Raw genomic sequence first — 13,726 nt, forward strand, 5'->3', positions numbered from 1 at the left:
CATCTCCCCATTAAAATTAAGGTTTTTTTTTTCAATTATTTTCAATGTCATTGAAAATTATCACTTTATGACGTCTTTTATGGTCACCTTAGAAATTGGTAACATCGATTTTTTGTTCTATATTATTTTATCGGTTTAATTTTTTTTTTAAATCTCTTAAAAATTACAAATTTTAAAAAAATCATTTTTGAGATTTGGGATTTTCTTAGATTTGAAGGGTTTAGGATATTTGGTCGAAAATTCAAACAATCATAAGCATTCTTTCAAGGAGACTTATAATGTATAGTGAAATTAGCTTCATTGAACGATTATGAGAGGAGATTAATCATCATAATATCAAGCTTTTAGATGAACATTTGTTGATTTTGATTAAGTTTTCGTGAAAATTTGAAAATAAAAAAAAAATATATAAAATATGACTATTTTGATATCAGTAATAACACGAATGACTATTAACGACGAACGAAGATTAACAAAAAAAAGATATTTACTTTAAATTATTTCACATATGATAATATGAATATGATGAGATAGTTTCATTAATAAATTATTTGGGTTTGGTGCAAGAAAAAAATAGGGAAATATGGATTTAGTTTCAAGTATAATCCGACTAACTTCTAACACGTTGAAGGAAATTATGAGATTAGTTAGGATTTTCTTTTCTTAGTAGCGGAAATTTCAATTATAATTCAAATTGGATCATAAATAGTTTAATTTATATTTGTTAATTTACTTTATCGTGCAATTCAATCCTGAATCGTCGTATCTAAAAATATAAAGCCCTCTAAAACCCTAATCGAACCCCTTTTTCCTTCGGTCGGAGTCGTAAAAAGAAACGAAGAAAACGAGAAGGATGAGCTCCTTCAGCAACACCACCAACTTCGACAGCCTGCTGCTGCAATCCCTGATGGGAAGACTCCAAATCCGTCCCCCTACCAATATAAGCAATTCTTTCCTCAACCAATCCCTCGAAGACCTCCTTTTCGACGCTGCCAACTTATCGGACTCCGATTCCGACGATTCCGACAAAACCCAGCTCGCCAAAGAGGAATCCAAGCTTGAAAAAGAGATCATTCGGATCATCCTTTCGGGTAAAACAGACTCTTTGAAACCCAACTCCGGTCAAGCTGTCAACATCAACGACCACCATATTTGCATCACTTTCCACGAAGAGAATGGATCGGATTATCGGGTCTGGGAGTGGCATGGCCATATAATGTTGTTTGATGAAGAAAATGGGTATAGTCCTGAATACATTTATGGGAATTACTTTGAGAGGTTGCAAGGGAAGACAACTGTTAATGGTGACAAAAAAAAGGAGGAGGAAGAGGAGAAAGTTGTGAATTTGGGATTGAGGGATTTGATTGATGGCGGTGATGATTCAGGTCGGGGTCGGATTCTTCATAGGAATATCAATGCCGGTTCTCCAAGGTTTATATAATCTATAACCTTTTCTTTGTAATTGCAGTAAAGTTTGATGTTTATGATGTTTTGAAATATTTGATTCATTTGCTTCTGGTTTTCCCTTGTTCATATGAAAAGCAGGTCTTAAGCACATTTCTCACCTTTAGTTATAGTGTCGATGGTGTTTAAATATATAGTGATGGCAATGATGCCAGATAGAATTGGCTTTTGGTCGAGTATTACTTTTGCGAATTCGTGTAATTATGACGATGCTGACTGTGAACTTGCTGCCGATTATGGCATGCTATGAATCTCTTGCATTTGCAATGATATCGAACCTTTTTCATGCTAGTATTCAGGATGAAGGTTTATATTATGTGTTTTTCATGTTCATTTTGTGTCCATTTCGTGTCTTATAATTATAGCACAAACATAGAATGTTTAATGACATTCATTTCACATGATATGAAAACAATTGAATCATTAATTTTTATCATTCTGCAGGTAAATGAATTTGCATGAACTGTTGACTGCTTACTTATTTTCCTGATGTCTTATTTTCAACCTTCAATGAACTCAACACCTCTGTTGGACACAATATATGCTAGGAAAGAAGCTGGTGTTTTTGGATCTTAAGAAACTGAGGGCTTATTTGATGTTTTGGCATCAATTTGTTCGATTTTAGTTCGGTGTAATCCATGTATATCTTATTCTATGTTCACAATATGCATACTCGCATTCAAGTGTAAATTTTGCCATTGTTTCCGAAAACCATCTTAGGTTACTGTAATGGTCCTTGAAGAATTGTTGTGTTAGCAATCTGCAATGATTGAATGTTCTATTCATTCATTTTTTCTTTTTCCATTTGAACTTGACAGGATATAGATTGGAAGTTTACATCGGCTTTTCTGGTTTCGAAAGGGGAAGGCTATCACTCAATGGCCAATTCAGTTAAAGATATTCCTGTTGATATCATGCTGATCAAAATATGAAAGTTAAAATGCAACAGAACTTGTTTTCTTTGTATGAAGAGACCTAATTTTGTTCAAGCAGGGTAGTTTCTTATTTCGTGTTTTTTTTTACTGTCAATATGCATAAATCTGTTGGTTACATCAATGTTATTTGGATTTCAATATAAAGGTTGAACATGGTTTTGTGTCGAACACAAATATGATGGTTTTTCTCCGAGATTTTCATGTATTTAGAGATACTTGAAGGATTTTATCTTCGTTTTCATGATCGTGTATGTATTGGAGGATTCTAATGCAAGCTGAATATCTTCATATAAATAAATAGGACAAATTTAAAACTGAAACATTCTAAAAGAGCGAGAATAAACCTTTGTTTCTCCTCGTTTGTTTATTTTTAAGCTTGTCCATGTTTGTTAAGAATTTTAAATTTTTGTGTTTGTTCACTTAATGTGTGTGAATATATTTGTTCTGGATATCCAGTAACACTAAATTAATATATTCATGAATATTAAAAAAACATTTAATTGAATATACTTGCGAATATTTGGTTTCTGTATTGACTGCTATTTTATCTGTTTATGTTTTGGTTTTCTGGATCTTAGGATTTTGAAACCGTACTTTGTTCCTTGGTGATGTGGTTTTGATTTTGTTCGATGAGTACAAGGTAATATCTGTTTAAAGATAACTCTTAATCTTTTGAGATCGAATGCTCATAGTTTTGATATTTTTAGTGTTCGAATCTGAAACCTCAAGAAATAATAACAATTCCTTTCCTACCGACACGGGAGATATTGCTTGATTTCTTGTTTAATATTTTGTTAAGTTGATATGTTGATCCAATCTGTGTGCACTTCTCGGCAGTGTCATATACGAGTATGCTCCATTTTTTAGTACTCCTTTTCACATATTTAGAGGACCATATCCCATGTTTGAGGAGAAGCAGAAACAAGTTATTGTGGAGAAGGTTGGTCAGCCAACCGAGGCGTACGAGAGTTTTACAAAAAGTCTTCCCGCTGATGAATATCAATATGCTGTATTCGATTTGGGTTTTCTAACGCCTGAGAATGTCCAAATGAGAATGATCTTTTTCATTGCACGGTACTGCATGTTTCTCAATCTTTACCCAATTATCTTTACATTAGTGGTATTTTGCTCTTATCGCACTGTTGTCCTGTGAAGGTCTCCCGATGCATCAAAATGTGATTCATCTTTGCAATCTTCACATTTTGAACGGATAATCGGCAAAAATGGATTTAAAATAGCCCGAGGAAGAGCAGTTGGGATCCTCAAGAAACTATTTCCTGGCAAACGAAGAGGGCAGTTCCGGGGGGAAATCCGCACGCAAACTGAGCGATATCAACGTAGTTGACGAGCAGGCACTTACCTAAAAAAAACCCCATTGAATCCCATCTCGAATGTTTTCGTTTTTGTAATTTGTTGTTTCATAATATTGAACTGAAGCATCAGAACGACATTGCAGCTTTGATAAATAGTTACAAAAGTTTATACCCTAAATGGGTTTTTGATCTAAGGTAGTTTAGAACTGTTTTTCTTTCTCGAAATTGAATGTTGAATTAATTTTCAAGTGCTTTTGTGTTCTCTGACTTCTTTCCAGGTCTGGGTTTGGCCTTCTCATGTATGGGTTGGGGTCAAAGAAATCGTTGCTTGAAGATTTTGCTTCAAGTGCTTTGGCAGAGTATTCTGTTGTTGTAATTAATGGATACCTTCAATCGATTAATATAAAAACAGGTGCTTTTCCTTTCTGAAGATTCTTTGAGCTCTCATTTTGAAATTATTTAGCACACAATGTTGTTAATGTAGGTTATAATATCCTTGGCTGAGATTCTAATGGAACAGTTAAAATGGAAAGGGAAGGCTCCATCAGGGAACTTGCCCAAGCTTCCACAGCCGTTTAGTTCTAGATCTATGGATGATCTTTTCGTGTTTTTATATGGACCGGAGATGGATGAGGATGATAGTTTCATATGTGGTGTTGTTAACAATATTGATGGACCTGGGTTAAGAGATTTCGAAACTCAACAATATCTTGCACGGCTTGCTTCCTGTTCTTATATTCGTGTTGTTGCCTCTATTGAGCATGTTAATACACCACTTTGTAAGTAAACTCTTGTTTCTGTTGTCAGCTAATGGGTAGGTTAGCTAGCTCATTTTAATTGTCGACATCAATGCTTATTAGTTAAAGGATGTGGGTTTCCATGGCAACGATTTCATATGCTTTAATGACAGAGAGAAGTAGGATAGGGTGGCTGCAGCCATTTGTTATATGGTTTTCAAGTATCAAGTTTCATTTTAGTTTTGAACATATCAAACATAGTAGACGGAAATGTGTTTTCCATAGACCCGACCAGGCAATCATGGAGAAAAAGACCTCTCTTGGGAGGTTGGAGGGGTCATCAGTAACTCTTATGTTACTTTTGAGTAGATTAAGTTCCCTTCTCGAGAGGAATGCAGAGATTTAGCATTGTAGAGTGCAAAGATTTTCATGTAGCTTACCTGATTCTAATAATTTCAACTTGGCATTTGATGTTAGTGTGGGACAAGAAGATGGTTCGTACGCAATCTAACTGTTACTGGTATCAAGGTCCGACATTTGCACCTTACAAGGTCGAGGGGCTCTTTTTTTCCTATGATTCTTTCACATGGTAGTAGCAACCACAGTGTCAAAACAGCTGTGATAGTTTTACAGAGTTTGACCCCGAATGCTCAGAGTGTGTTTCGCATCCTTGCAGAATATCAACCGTCTTATCCGGATGAAGAAGGTAAAGTACTTGTCTCGAATGTGGAGTATCATTTCTGTCATTTTAGGTCTTACTGCTGTTAAATTGTATGTTTCAACCTTCTAGGGATGGCAATAGATAATCTGTACACTATGTCCCGAGAGTGCTTCCTTGTGAGTAGCCAGGTTCCACTGAATGCCCACTTGACCGAGTTCAAAGACCACGAGCTAGTTAAGACCAGAAGGCATCCGATGGCCATGATTGCTTCTACATTCCTCTTGCAAATGAAGCCCTTCAAAAGTTATCTGAGATAAGTTGATCTATCTGTTATTTTACGAATCTAACGAAGGCACTTGTCGTGATGGTAGCCTACTCCTTGTTTGCGTGATCGATTCCAACGAAGACACTTGTCATGATGTAGCTCGGGAAGCACCATGCAAGGTCGGCCTTGATCCAGGTAAAATGGTGATTTGTGGTTGTTTCTTTCTAAGGTTTAAATTTACAGTTCTTAAGAGTGTAACGTGTATTATTATTATACTCGATACTCGTTTCTAAATTCGATAAGTTATCACATGTATTAACGAAATTTTTAAGTCTCAACTTCACAGGCGGTTTAAAAATTGTTTGGGGGACAATTTTGGAATACCCGCACCAATGTTTGAAAGGACACTGACCCCTTCGATTTGCGGTCACTTTCAGACCATGTGCCCTTAAAATCTCCAGAGACATGTTTGCAGTGAAAGGATCCGGTCTCTAGATTTTTTAGTTGTCGTATTACTTTTGAAACAAATGTCACATTCATTTGAGTTTTACTTTAAACGGTAAGTTTATTATTATGATACTCATGAGAATATAAATTTTTATATATTCATATACTTTTATCTAGTGATAAATGATAACTTGCGATAAATTTAATATACGGTTAAAAAATATATTATCGTTTTGTTATTATTTAAACAAAAAATCGGTAAAAATTTACCGAAATATTATTATTTTTATCGGTTTTGTTATTTTTTCTATCGATTTTGTTATTGTTGGCCACTTTACCGGAAATGTTAAAAAATATTGATGTTTCAGGTAGAAATTATAATATTTTAGGTAATTTTTTATCGGTTTTGTTATTATTTAAATAACAAAACCGGTAACGTCTTTTTTTAATTGTATATTAAGAGTGTCGTATTATAGAACTTCCCTTATCAAGTATATTTAATTGAGATTAATTCTTTATTTTTCTGTGTAAATATTTTCTCATTTTTTTAATTTTAATATTATTCATTTATTTTTATAAATCTAAAAGTATTGAATTTATATATAACTATATTTTTTTACATAATATAATTAGATCTTATCTCTTATTTTAATATGATTAACTATTTGAAATTATTAAGGGTGGGTCAGGAAAACAGGGTCCTAATGGCGTGACATGCTGGTCCTTACTAGAAACCTCACGTGCAATGTAGCCCATATTAGTCATCATTACAAGGACAAGAATCTCTATGTCGTTGTTCTTTCAATATCATCCATTACATATGAATTCATGAAATTTAAGAAAAAATATATTAAAAAATTAATAATTATAATATTATAAAATTATTGAAATAGGTCATCTATTAATTGGATGTAACCCTCCTCCAACATCCTTTAGTTAATATTATGCAGATACAAATATTTTCAAAACGTTTCGTACAAATTCTTTAACTCGTGAACAAATGATATTTAGTAGACTTTTGTACATGAAAAACTGAAAAAAAATAAACTTTCTTCATAAATAATATTAATATATTTAAAACTCATTTTATAAATTTGTATCGATAAAATCGACCATCGATAAATATAAATATCTTTTAAAAATAGAATAAGGTGAATAAAAGAAAGAAACTTTTGTAAATTTGAAGCAATTATTTTGTTATTCATAATGTACTATAGTCTTGCCAATAAATGGACAAAAACAAAGTCAAAATCACGAAGAAAAAACTACAGAAAATAAACAGTATTATGTCCATCTTATCAAAATTCACGAATAATCTTTGTTGCGTTTGAGGACAAATTTTCAAACCAAACAAAAATAAAATCGTAATACATTAAATATAAATTTTATTAAATATTGTAATGTAATTTTATAAATTTGACTTTACTTAAAAAAAATTAAGTTCAAGTCAAGTTATAAAGTATAAATTAAATAACTTAAATTCTTTAATAATTAGTATATTAATTTTTAAGTTAGAGTTGAGTCACTCTATATGATTTACATATATATATTACGTATGAAAATATATATATACATAAATATACCTATATTGTATATAATAATAAAAATCTATTTAATATGAAATCAAATAATATTATAAATATTTATAAAAATTCGAATTTAAATTATAAATTAAAACTCGTAACTTAAATAACTCAAAAAAAATTTTCGTACGCTCACCCTAATTGTATCTTAAATTTTGTTCTAATTGGTTGAAAAATTTCATGAAATAATTTATTTAGTGAAAAGTTAAATTTAGAAGGAAAAAAATAAGTATAATGAATACATACATTATTATAATATAATAATGCTTATTTTATTAAAATATTATTAAATTTATTAATTTATTACAAATTCACAAGGATTATTTGATGATGGTTTGATAAATTTAATAAGTATATTATAATTTTTTTAAATTTGATTATGAAAACAATATTTAATATTGTTCTAAATATAAATATCAAATAAAAGATAATTCAGTTGAGAGATAAATAAAAGGAAATGCAAGCAATAATAATTATAGAAAGAAAAAGAGTTTCGACACAAATTCACATTATTTACAGCCCCGAAATTCCCATTTTCCAAGGCATGCGATTGCAAACAACATCAGCCATGCACGATGATCACGATACAGGAACGAACTGAAAGGTAAACAAGTTCAACCGTCACAAATCAAGCAATTAAACCGGTTTTTAATAATCGGTGACGGGGAGTTGTTCATGTCCGGTTTGGTTGATGAATAGGAACTCGTATATCAGACCGGCGAGACCACCGCCGATAAGCGGTCCAACCCAGTAGATCCAGTGGTTGTTCCAGGACCAGCTGACCAAAGCCGGTCCGAATGAAACGGCAGGGTTCATTGAGGCTCCATCGAAGGCACCACCGGCTAAGATATTGGCCCCCACAATTAAACCGATCGCCAACGGGGCGATCACTCCGATGTTTCCTCTTTTAGGATCGACGGCGGTGGCGTAGACAGTGTAGACCAATCCGAAAGTCATCACGATCTCGAAAACGACAGCGTTCCACACTCCTACTCCAGCTGACAGTCCAAAAGCTGGCACGGCCTGCGAAACACAGAGGATTAAATCTTAAATTTTATTATGATACAGGTACTAAAATTTAAATTAGACCCTGATTTTATAACGGAAGATAGTTACCAGATAGCCAGTAGAGAACTTAAGTAAGAGGCAAGCGACGGTGGAGCCAAGGAGTTGTGCGATCCAATAAAGGATGCCACGCAACAGAGTGATGTTCCCGCCGACGAAAGCGCCGAACGTGACGGCGGGGTTGACGTGGCCGCCGGAGATGTTGGCGCCGACGGCTACAGCGACGAAAAGTGCGAAGCCGTGAGCTATAGAGGCGGAAATGAGTCCCGCCGGAGTGGTTGCTCCGTTTTCGGTGAGCTTGTTAAAGGCCATGCCCGAGCCTGACCCTGCGAAAACAAAGATCAGCGTCGAGAAGAACTCAGCCAAAGCTGCTTTAAGCGCGTCCGGGTGAGTCACCTCTCCCGGTCCTCCCACGGCTATGTTTCTGAGCGGCATGATTAACGTCTGATTGAAATCAAGCAGTGGGGTGTGGAGAACGAAGAACGGAGTGTTGTGTGAGTGCCGGTATGGTCTGGTGATACCCGCTTATAAGCTCCATGTCTTATATAAAAGGAGTGGACTATGGTTACTGGGACTAATCCGTCCCGGTTTACATTACTTTTTAATTTGTTTTATTAAAGGTTTTTTATTCCTAAATTTGTTTTTCAATTAGGCACCTACACTTGTCTTTAAAGTTTGATATGGCAACTCCTGAACTTGACATCTTGGAACCTAAACTTCAATGTTTATCCAAATAGGTATTCAAGGTAACTAATTTATTTTATCTATAAAATCAAATTCATAAATTGATTTAAATCTAAAATTAAGCTGAAGAATCTAATTAGGCAAAAAAAACTTAGGTATCAAAGGGGTTTTTGTCCGATCTAGGGATAAATGTACGCTTTTATATCAATAGTACGAATTTAGAAAGTTACATTAGAAATTTAGGAGATACGAAATCATATTACTCATATAAAATACAAAGAATTACGTGAGAATTTAAAATTTATAAGGGATGCACACCCAAACATCCCCTCGATCCATCATTGCTCCAATCTTGGACTTCTTAATTCAATTTAATAGCTAGATTTTAGTTTTTTTTATCCAAATTAGTACTCAATAATAAATGTTTTATTTGAATCACAAATTCAAATTCATGTATCAATTTGAACCTAAAAACTAAGTTCAAATAACTAATTAGATAAGAAAATTTTATGTTAGTATTTAAACTAAAATGACAAATATTATTAATTATCCAAACTAACTAATAGTAATATAAAAATATGGTAACAAAATTACATGAAATAAAGAGTATAAGTTAAATTCAAAGTTTTAGCATAGTAAAGGGATGGAATTACAATTAGACCAAAAGAGTTTAAAATTTTATTTATAATTAATTTATTTTGAATTATTCGTTAAATGGAATCAGTAAACTGATGGGAAGTTCTGTCGTACGACAGTTTTAATATACAGCTAAAAAAAGACGCTATCAGAAATATTATTATTTTTTAACATTTTCGTAAAAAATTACCTAAAACATTATTTTTTACCTAAAACATTAATATTTTTTAACATTTCCGGTAAAATGCCCAATATTAACATTTTCGATAGAAAAAAATAATGTTTTAGGTAACGCTTTATCACATATATTAATAAATCCGATAAAACGTATAATAATAATATTTTTGATAAAAAATAATAATATTTTAGATATTTTTTACTAAAAATATTAAAAAATAATAATATTTTCGATAACATATTTTATTAACAGTAGATTATATTTAAAATGTGGTATGTGAAACTTCCCTAAACTGATTTAGCCGAGCAGCCGGTCGTTCTGCTAAGACAGCTAAGCTCGACATCGACAAATGAATAGACAAATGACACGTGTTCGTGTCGGATAAGAGCTACGTAATGTGCGGCGTCGGTCCAATTTCTGTTCCTAATTTCTCGTCCCTTCCAAAATTTATTTATCAAAATGATCTTTCATATATATTTCAATGACTTTTTAAATGAAAATAGAGAAGGGATAAGATTTCTGCTTGGAAGCCTCATCAGAGACATTGTCTTGTCATTACGCAATATGATTGTGACACGTGGAGTAGAGCAAGCGGTTAACTTTATCCAACGACTGAATTGTTTTTAGGTTTCCAACTCATAGCTTGTGTGTCACTCTAACTCATACTATTAGGGTTAATTGCACTAGAAGCACCAAACTATGACCATAATTTCAGATTGGTCCTTAAACTTTAAAATACTTTTATTTACTTTTTAAAATATTAGTGTTGTATCAATTCGATCATCCTATCAACTTTATATTAGCTTAAACGTTAAATGCAGCTTGAATCTAGCATAGGATATTATGTGGATTGAATTATATATGTATTTACATATTACATGAATAATTTATATGTTATTCAATTGATATATTATTTATTTTAATCATAAATCAAATTCAAATTCATTTAACTAGGGCTGTTCATTTTTTAGTTCGGTTAATTCGGTCGGCCACCGAACTAATTCGGTTAGGGAACGGTTAAGAAATTTTTTAGAATTTGGTTAATGATTAATTCGGTTAGAAATCGATTAATTAACCAAATTAACCGAAATTAAATTTTAAATATATTATATATAACATATGACTCAGCCCAAACCATTTAAAACCCAATTAATAATTTAAGATCCAATAACTTTTAAACCTAAATCAATATTAATTAATTAAAAAATCCATATAAATTTTTTATTTTATAATTATATATTATTTAAATTAATTTTAAATTGTTTTTTGAATTAAAAAATTCAATTTTTATATAAATTAGAAATTTTTAAAAATTTCGGTTAATTCGAAAATTAACCGAAATTTATTCAGTTCGGTTAATATTTTCAAAAAAAAAGTTTGGTTCGATTAACGGTTAAAAAAATTCGGTTAATTCGATTCGGTTGATCACCGTTTTAACAGAATGAACACCCTCACATTTAGCCGAAAAATTAAAATAATTTCCAAGTTGCAATCAAACCAAACTTGTAAGACCCTTACTTGCTAGCCGCTGCACTCCAATATATATATTTGTTCTAGTTAAAGAATATTATCTTCTTTGTTAAGATGATAATGAAATTAACTTAACAATTCATTAAACCCAAATTGTCAATTTCATGGAGGAAATTAATTAACATCTGAATATCTTAAATGATTCGACTTTTTTGGGACCTAATCCATCATGATTGATTAAATTAAGACAGTTTTTTTCTATGATTATATTTTAATTTTGTTTAAGCAAAGTTGTTAGGGTATTTGCATTAATTTATTATCACAATTAATCATCGATATATATATATATATATATATAAAAGATTTGTTTATATAGCACGAACCAAACAACTCCAATGATTAAGAGATTTATTATTATCTCTGGAGATCCCGAGTTTGAGCATAGCATATGCATAGATATGAGTGTTCATTGTCAAATGATTGAGAGTCTTTAAACATTTATTATCTTGTATTAACTCCAGATTTATATATAAAAAAAGATTCGTTTACATAATCTAAAATTTCTAAATTTTTCATATTTTTTGAATCGTTGAATGAGTAAAAATAAAGTAATGAGATTTTACGGAGAAAAAAGGAAGTAGAGTATCTTCAATTTAAAAACTTTAATATCAACTATTAAACTTAATTAATCCAACGATCTTAAAAGTTTTAAACGAGGTAGGATCTATTGACACAAGTTGTTCGAGAGAATTGTTCTTGTAATAAATATTTACAATACCTAAATTTAGATTAGTTGATTAATAGATCAGATACCGAGAATTATTTATTTATATAGCTGAGGGAGGGCTTAGGGTTTGATTGAGCAACTTGGTAGAATGGCTATATATATATATCATTGTTCAAAATTGTTAATTGCAATTGCTAACTAAAGATGTCCCATTTGAATATATGTATATATATATATATAGTTCATAGGACTTTAGTTTTAATATAAGGAAAAAGAAGTACCTAATATGCAAATTTTATTTTATTTCTATTAAAAAAAGCTTAATTGATCAGACGAAAGAATCTTAGATTTCTTTATTCTCAGCATATTCCACGACCTTATATTATGCCAATTGGCAAGTAATAGTTGGTAAAGCTTAAGCTTAAGCACAATTACTTATTTAAATATAAGCAATGGGGTCCTCACCAAAGATAAGCCCATAAATAACAAAGAGTAACTAGGGGTGTTTGTGTGGCTCTGAATGGAACATTCAATGTTGAATGCTGAACCGTTCAGTATTTAGCGTGTTTGTTTCTAAACTATGAATGAAGACTGTGTTGAATGATTCAGCAAAACAGTACTGAATGATTCAACATTAAAGTACATTCCGAATGATTCAGAGCTATTATCAAACAACATGTCACATTCAGAGCTAATTCATACAGAGCATCTGAATCATTCAGGCCATTGAATCATTCCGTGTTTAATCATTTTGAAGAAAACAAACAACCCCTAAAATTATTTTTAGTGTGTTTGAAGTTCCGGATCTTTTAAAAATATAATTTAAACTTCTAAAAGTAAATTATGTTTACTTAATATCTTAAATTGAGAAAATATATCATTGAATTGAAAAATTGAATCAATTAAGTTTTTTTATCAATCTTAACTGTTCAGTCTTAACTAGGGATAAGTATGGGTTGGATTAGATCGGATTTATATTTGATCCGAACTTGACTTGGGTATTCTATCATCCCACCCGTCACCCGATTTGAACCCGCTTTGATTTTTGAAGTAAAAATTTACATTCGACCACTCGACATACATATATAAATTCTATTTTTTAGGTAAAACAATAATCTATTTTTTTATATTATTACAATTATATTTAAATATATAAGATAAAAATTTATTATTTTTATTGGGTCGAGTAGAATATTTTTCACTCTAAACCTACTGAAACTTAAATTATATTATTACAATTAAAATACCGTAATTTATATTATAATTTTGAGTAATATGACATGTACCTTTTACAAGTTAGGAAAATTGCTTATATAACAATCTGCATTTAGTCGCATCACTCATTTTCTTGTGTAAAGCTTGAGTTGAAATTGTAGATTATTTTTGGACAAAATATTTTTAAATTTATTGTATAATAATTTATTAATTGCAATCTGGTTCAAGTTAGGTGATCATATTAGAGAAGACTTTTCCCAAGTTTAGGAAATATTATGTTTTAACCCTTCAAAAATTTATAATTCATTTCTAATCCCAAAAACTTGTTGATTTTCTCCCGGATGAC

General features: G+C 31.4%; 3 protein-coding genes across 3 annotated transcripts; 2 read left to right on the top strand and 1 right to left on the bottom strand.

Annotated features, from left to right (window-relative positions):
• Positions 1 to 801: 801 nt before the first annotated feature.
• Positions 802 to 2,461, top strand: LOC120202844. The gene is made up of 3 exons (XM_039203203.1): positions 802 to 1,431; positions 2,283 to 2,389; positions 2,433 to 2,461. Exons 1-2 carry the CDS (start codon positions 854 to 856, stop codon positions 2,287 to 2,289), a joined length of 585 nt encoding a protein of 194 aa, XP_039059134.1. The 5' UTR covers positions 802 to 853; the 3' UTR covers positions 2,290 to 2,389; positions 2,433 to 2,461.
• A 1,161-nt stretch (positions 2,462 to 3,622) lies between these two features.
• LOC120202845 (origin of replication complex subunit 2) lies at positions 3,623 to 5,871 on the top strand. Its single transcript, XM_039203204.1, is given in 9 exon segments — positions 3,623 to 3,756; positions 3,806 to 3,907; positions 3,991 to 4,126; positions 4,197 to 4,491; positions 4,927 to 5,012; positions 5,014 to 5,155; positions 5,240 to 5,356; positions 5,359 to 5,570; positions 5,722 to 5,871. Coding segments are annotated over 8 exon segments (1,086 nt in total). The 3' UTR covers positions 5,433 to 5,570; positions 5,722 to 5,871.
• A 2,007-nt stretch (positions 5,872 to 7,878) lies between these two features.
• Positions 7,879 to 8,994, bottom strand: LOC120202843 (aquaporin TIP1-1-like). Its single transcript, XM_039203202.1, has 2 exons — positions 8,522 to 8,994; positions 7,879 to 8,428 (listed from the first exon to the last, which is right to left on the bottom strand). Exons 1-2 carry the CDS (start codon positions 8,903 to 8,905, stop codon positions 8,054 to 8,056), a joined length of 759 nt encoding a protein of 252 aa, XP_039059133.1. The 5' UTR covers positions 8,906 to 8,994; the 3' UTR covers positions 7,879 to 8,053.
• Positions 8,995 to 13,726: the final 4,732 nt, after the last annotated feature.

The sequence above is a fragment of the Hibiscus syriacus genome, unplaced genomic scaffold (genome assembly GCF_006381635.1).
Source record: "Hibiscus syriacus cultivar Baekdansim isolate YM2019G1 unplaced genomic scaffold, ASM638163v2 tig00009009_pilon, whole genome shotgun sequence".
Classification (NCBI taxonomy): Eukaryota; Viridiplantae; Streptophyta; class Magnoliopsida; order Malvales; family Malvaceae; genus Hibiscus; species Hibiscus syriacus.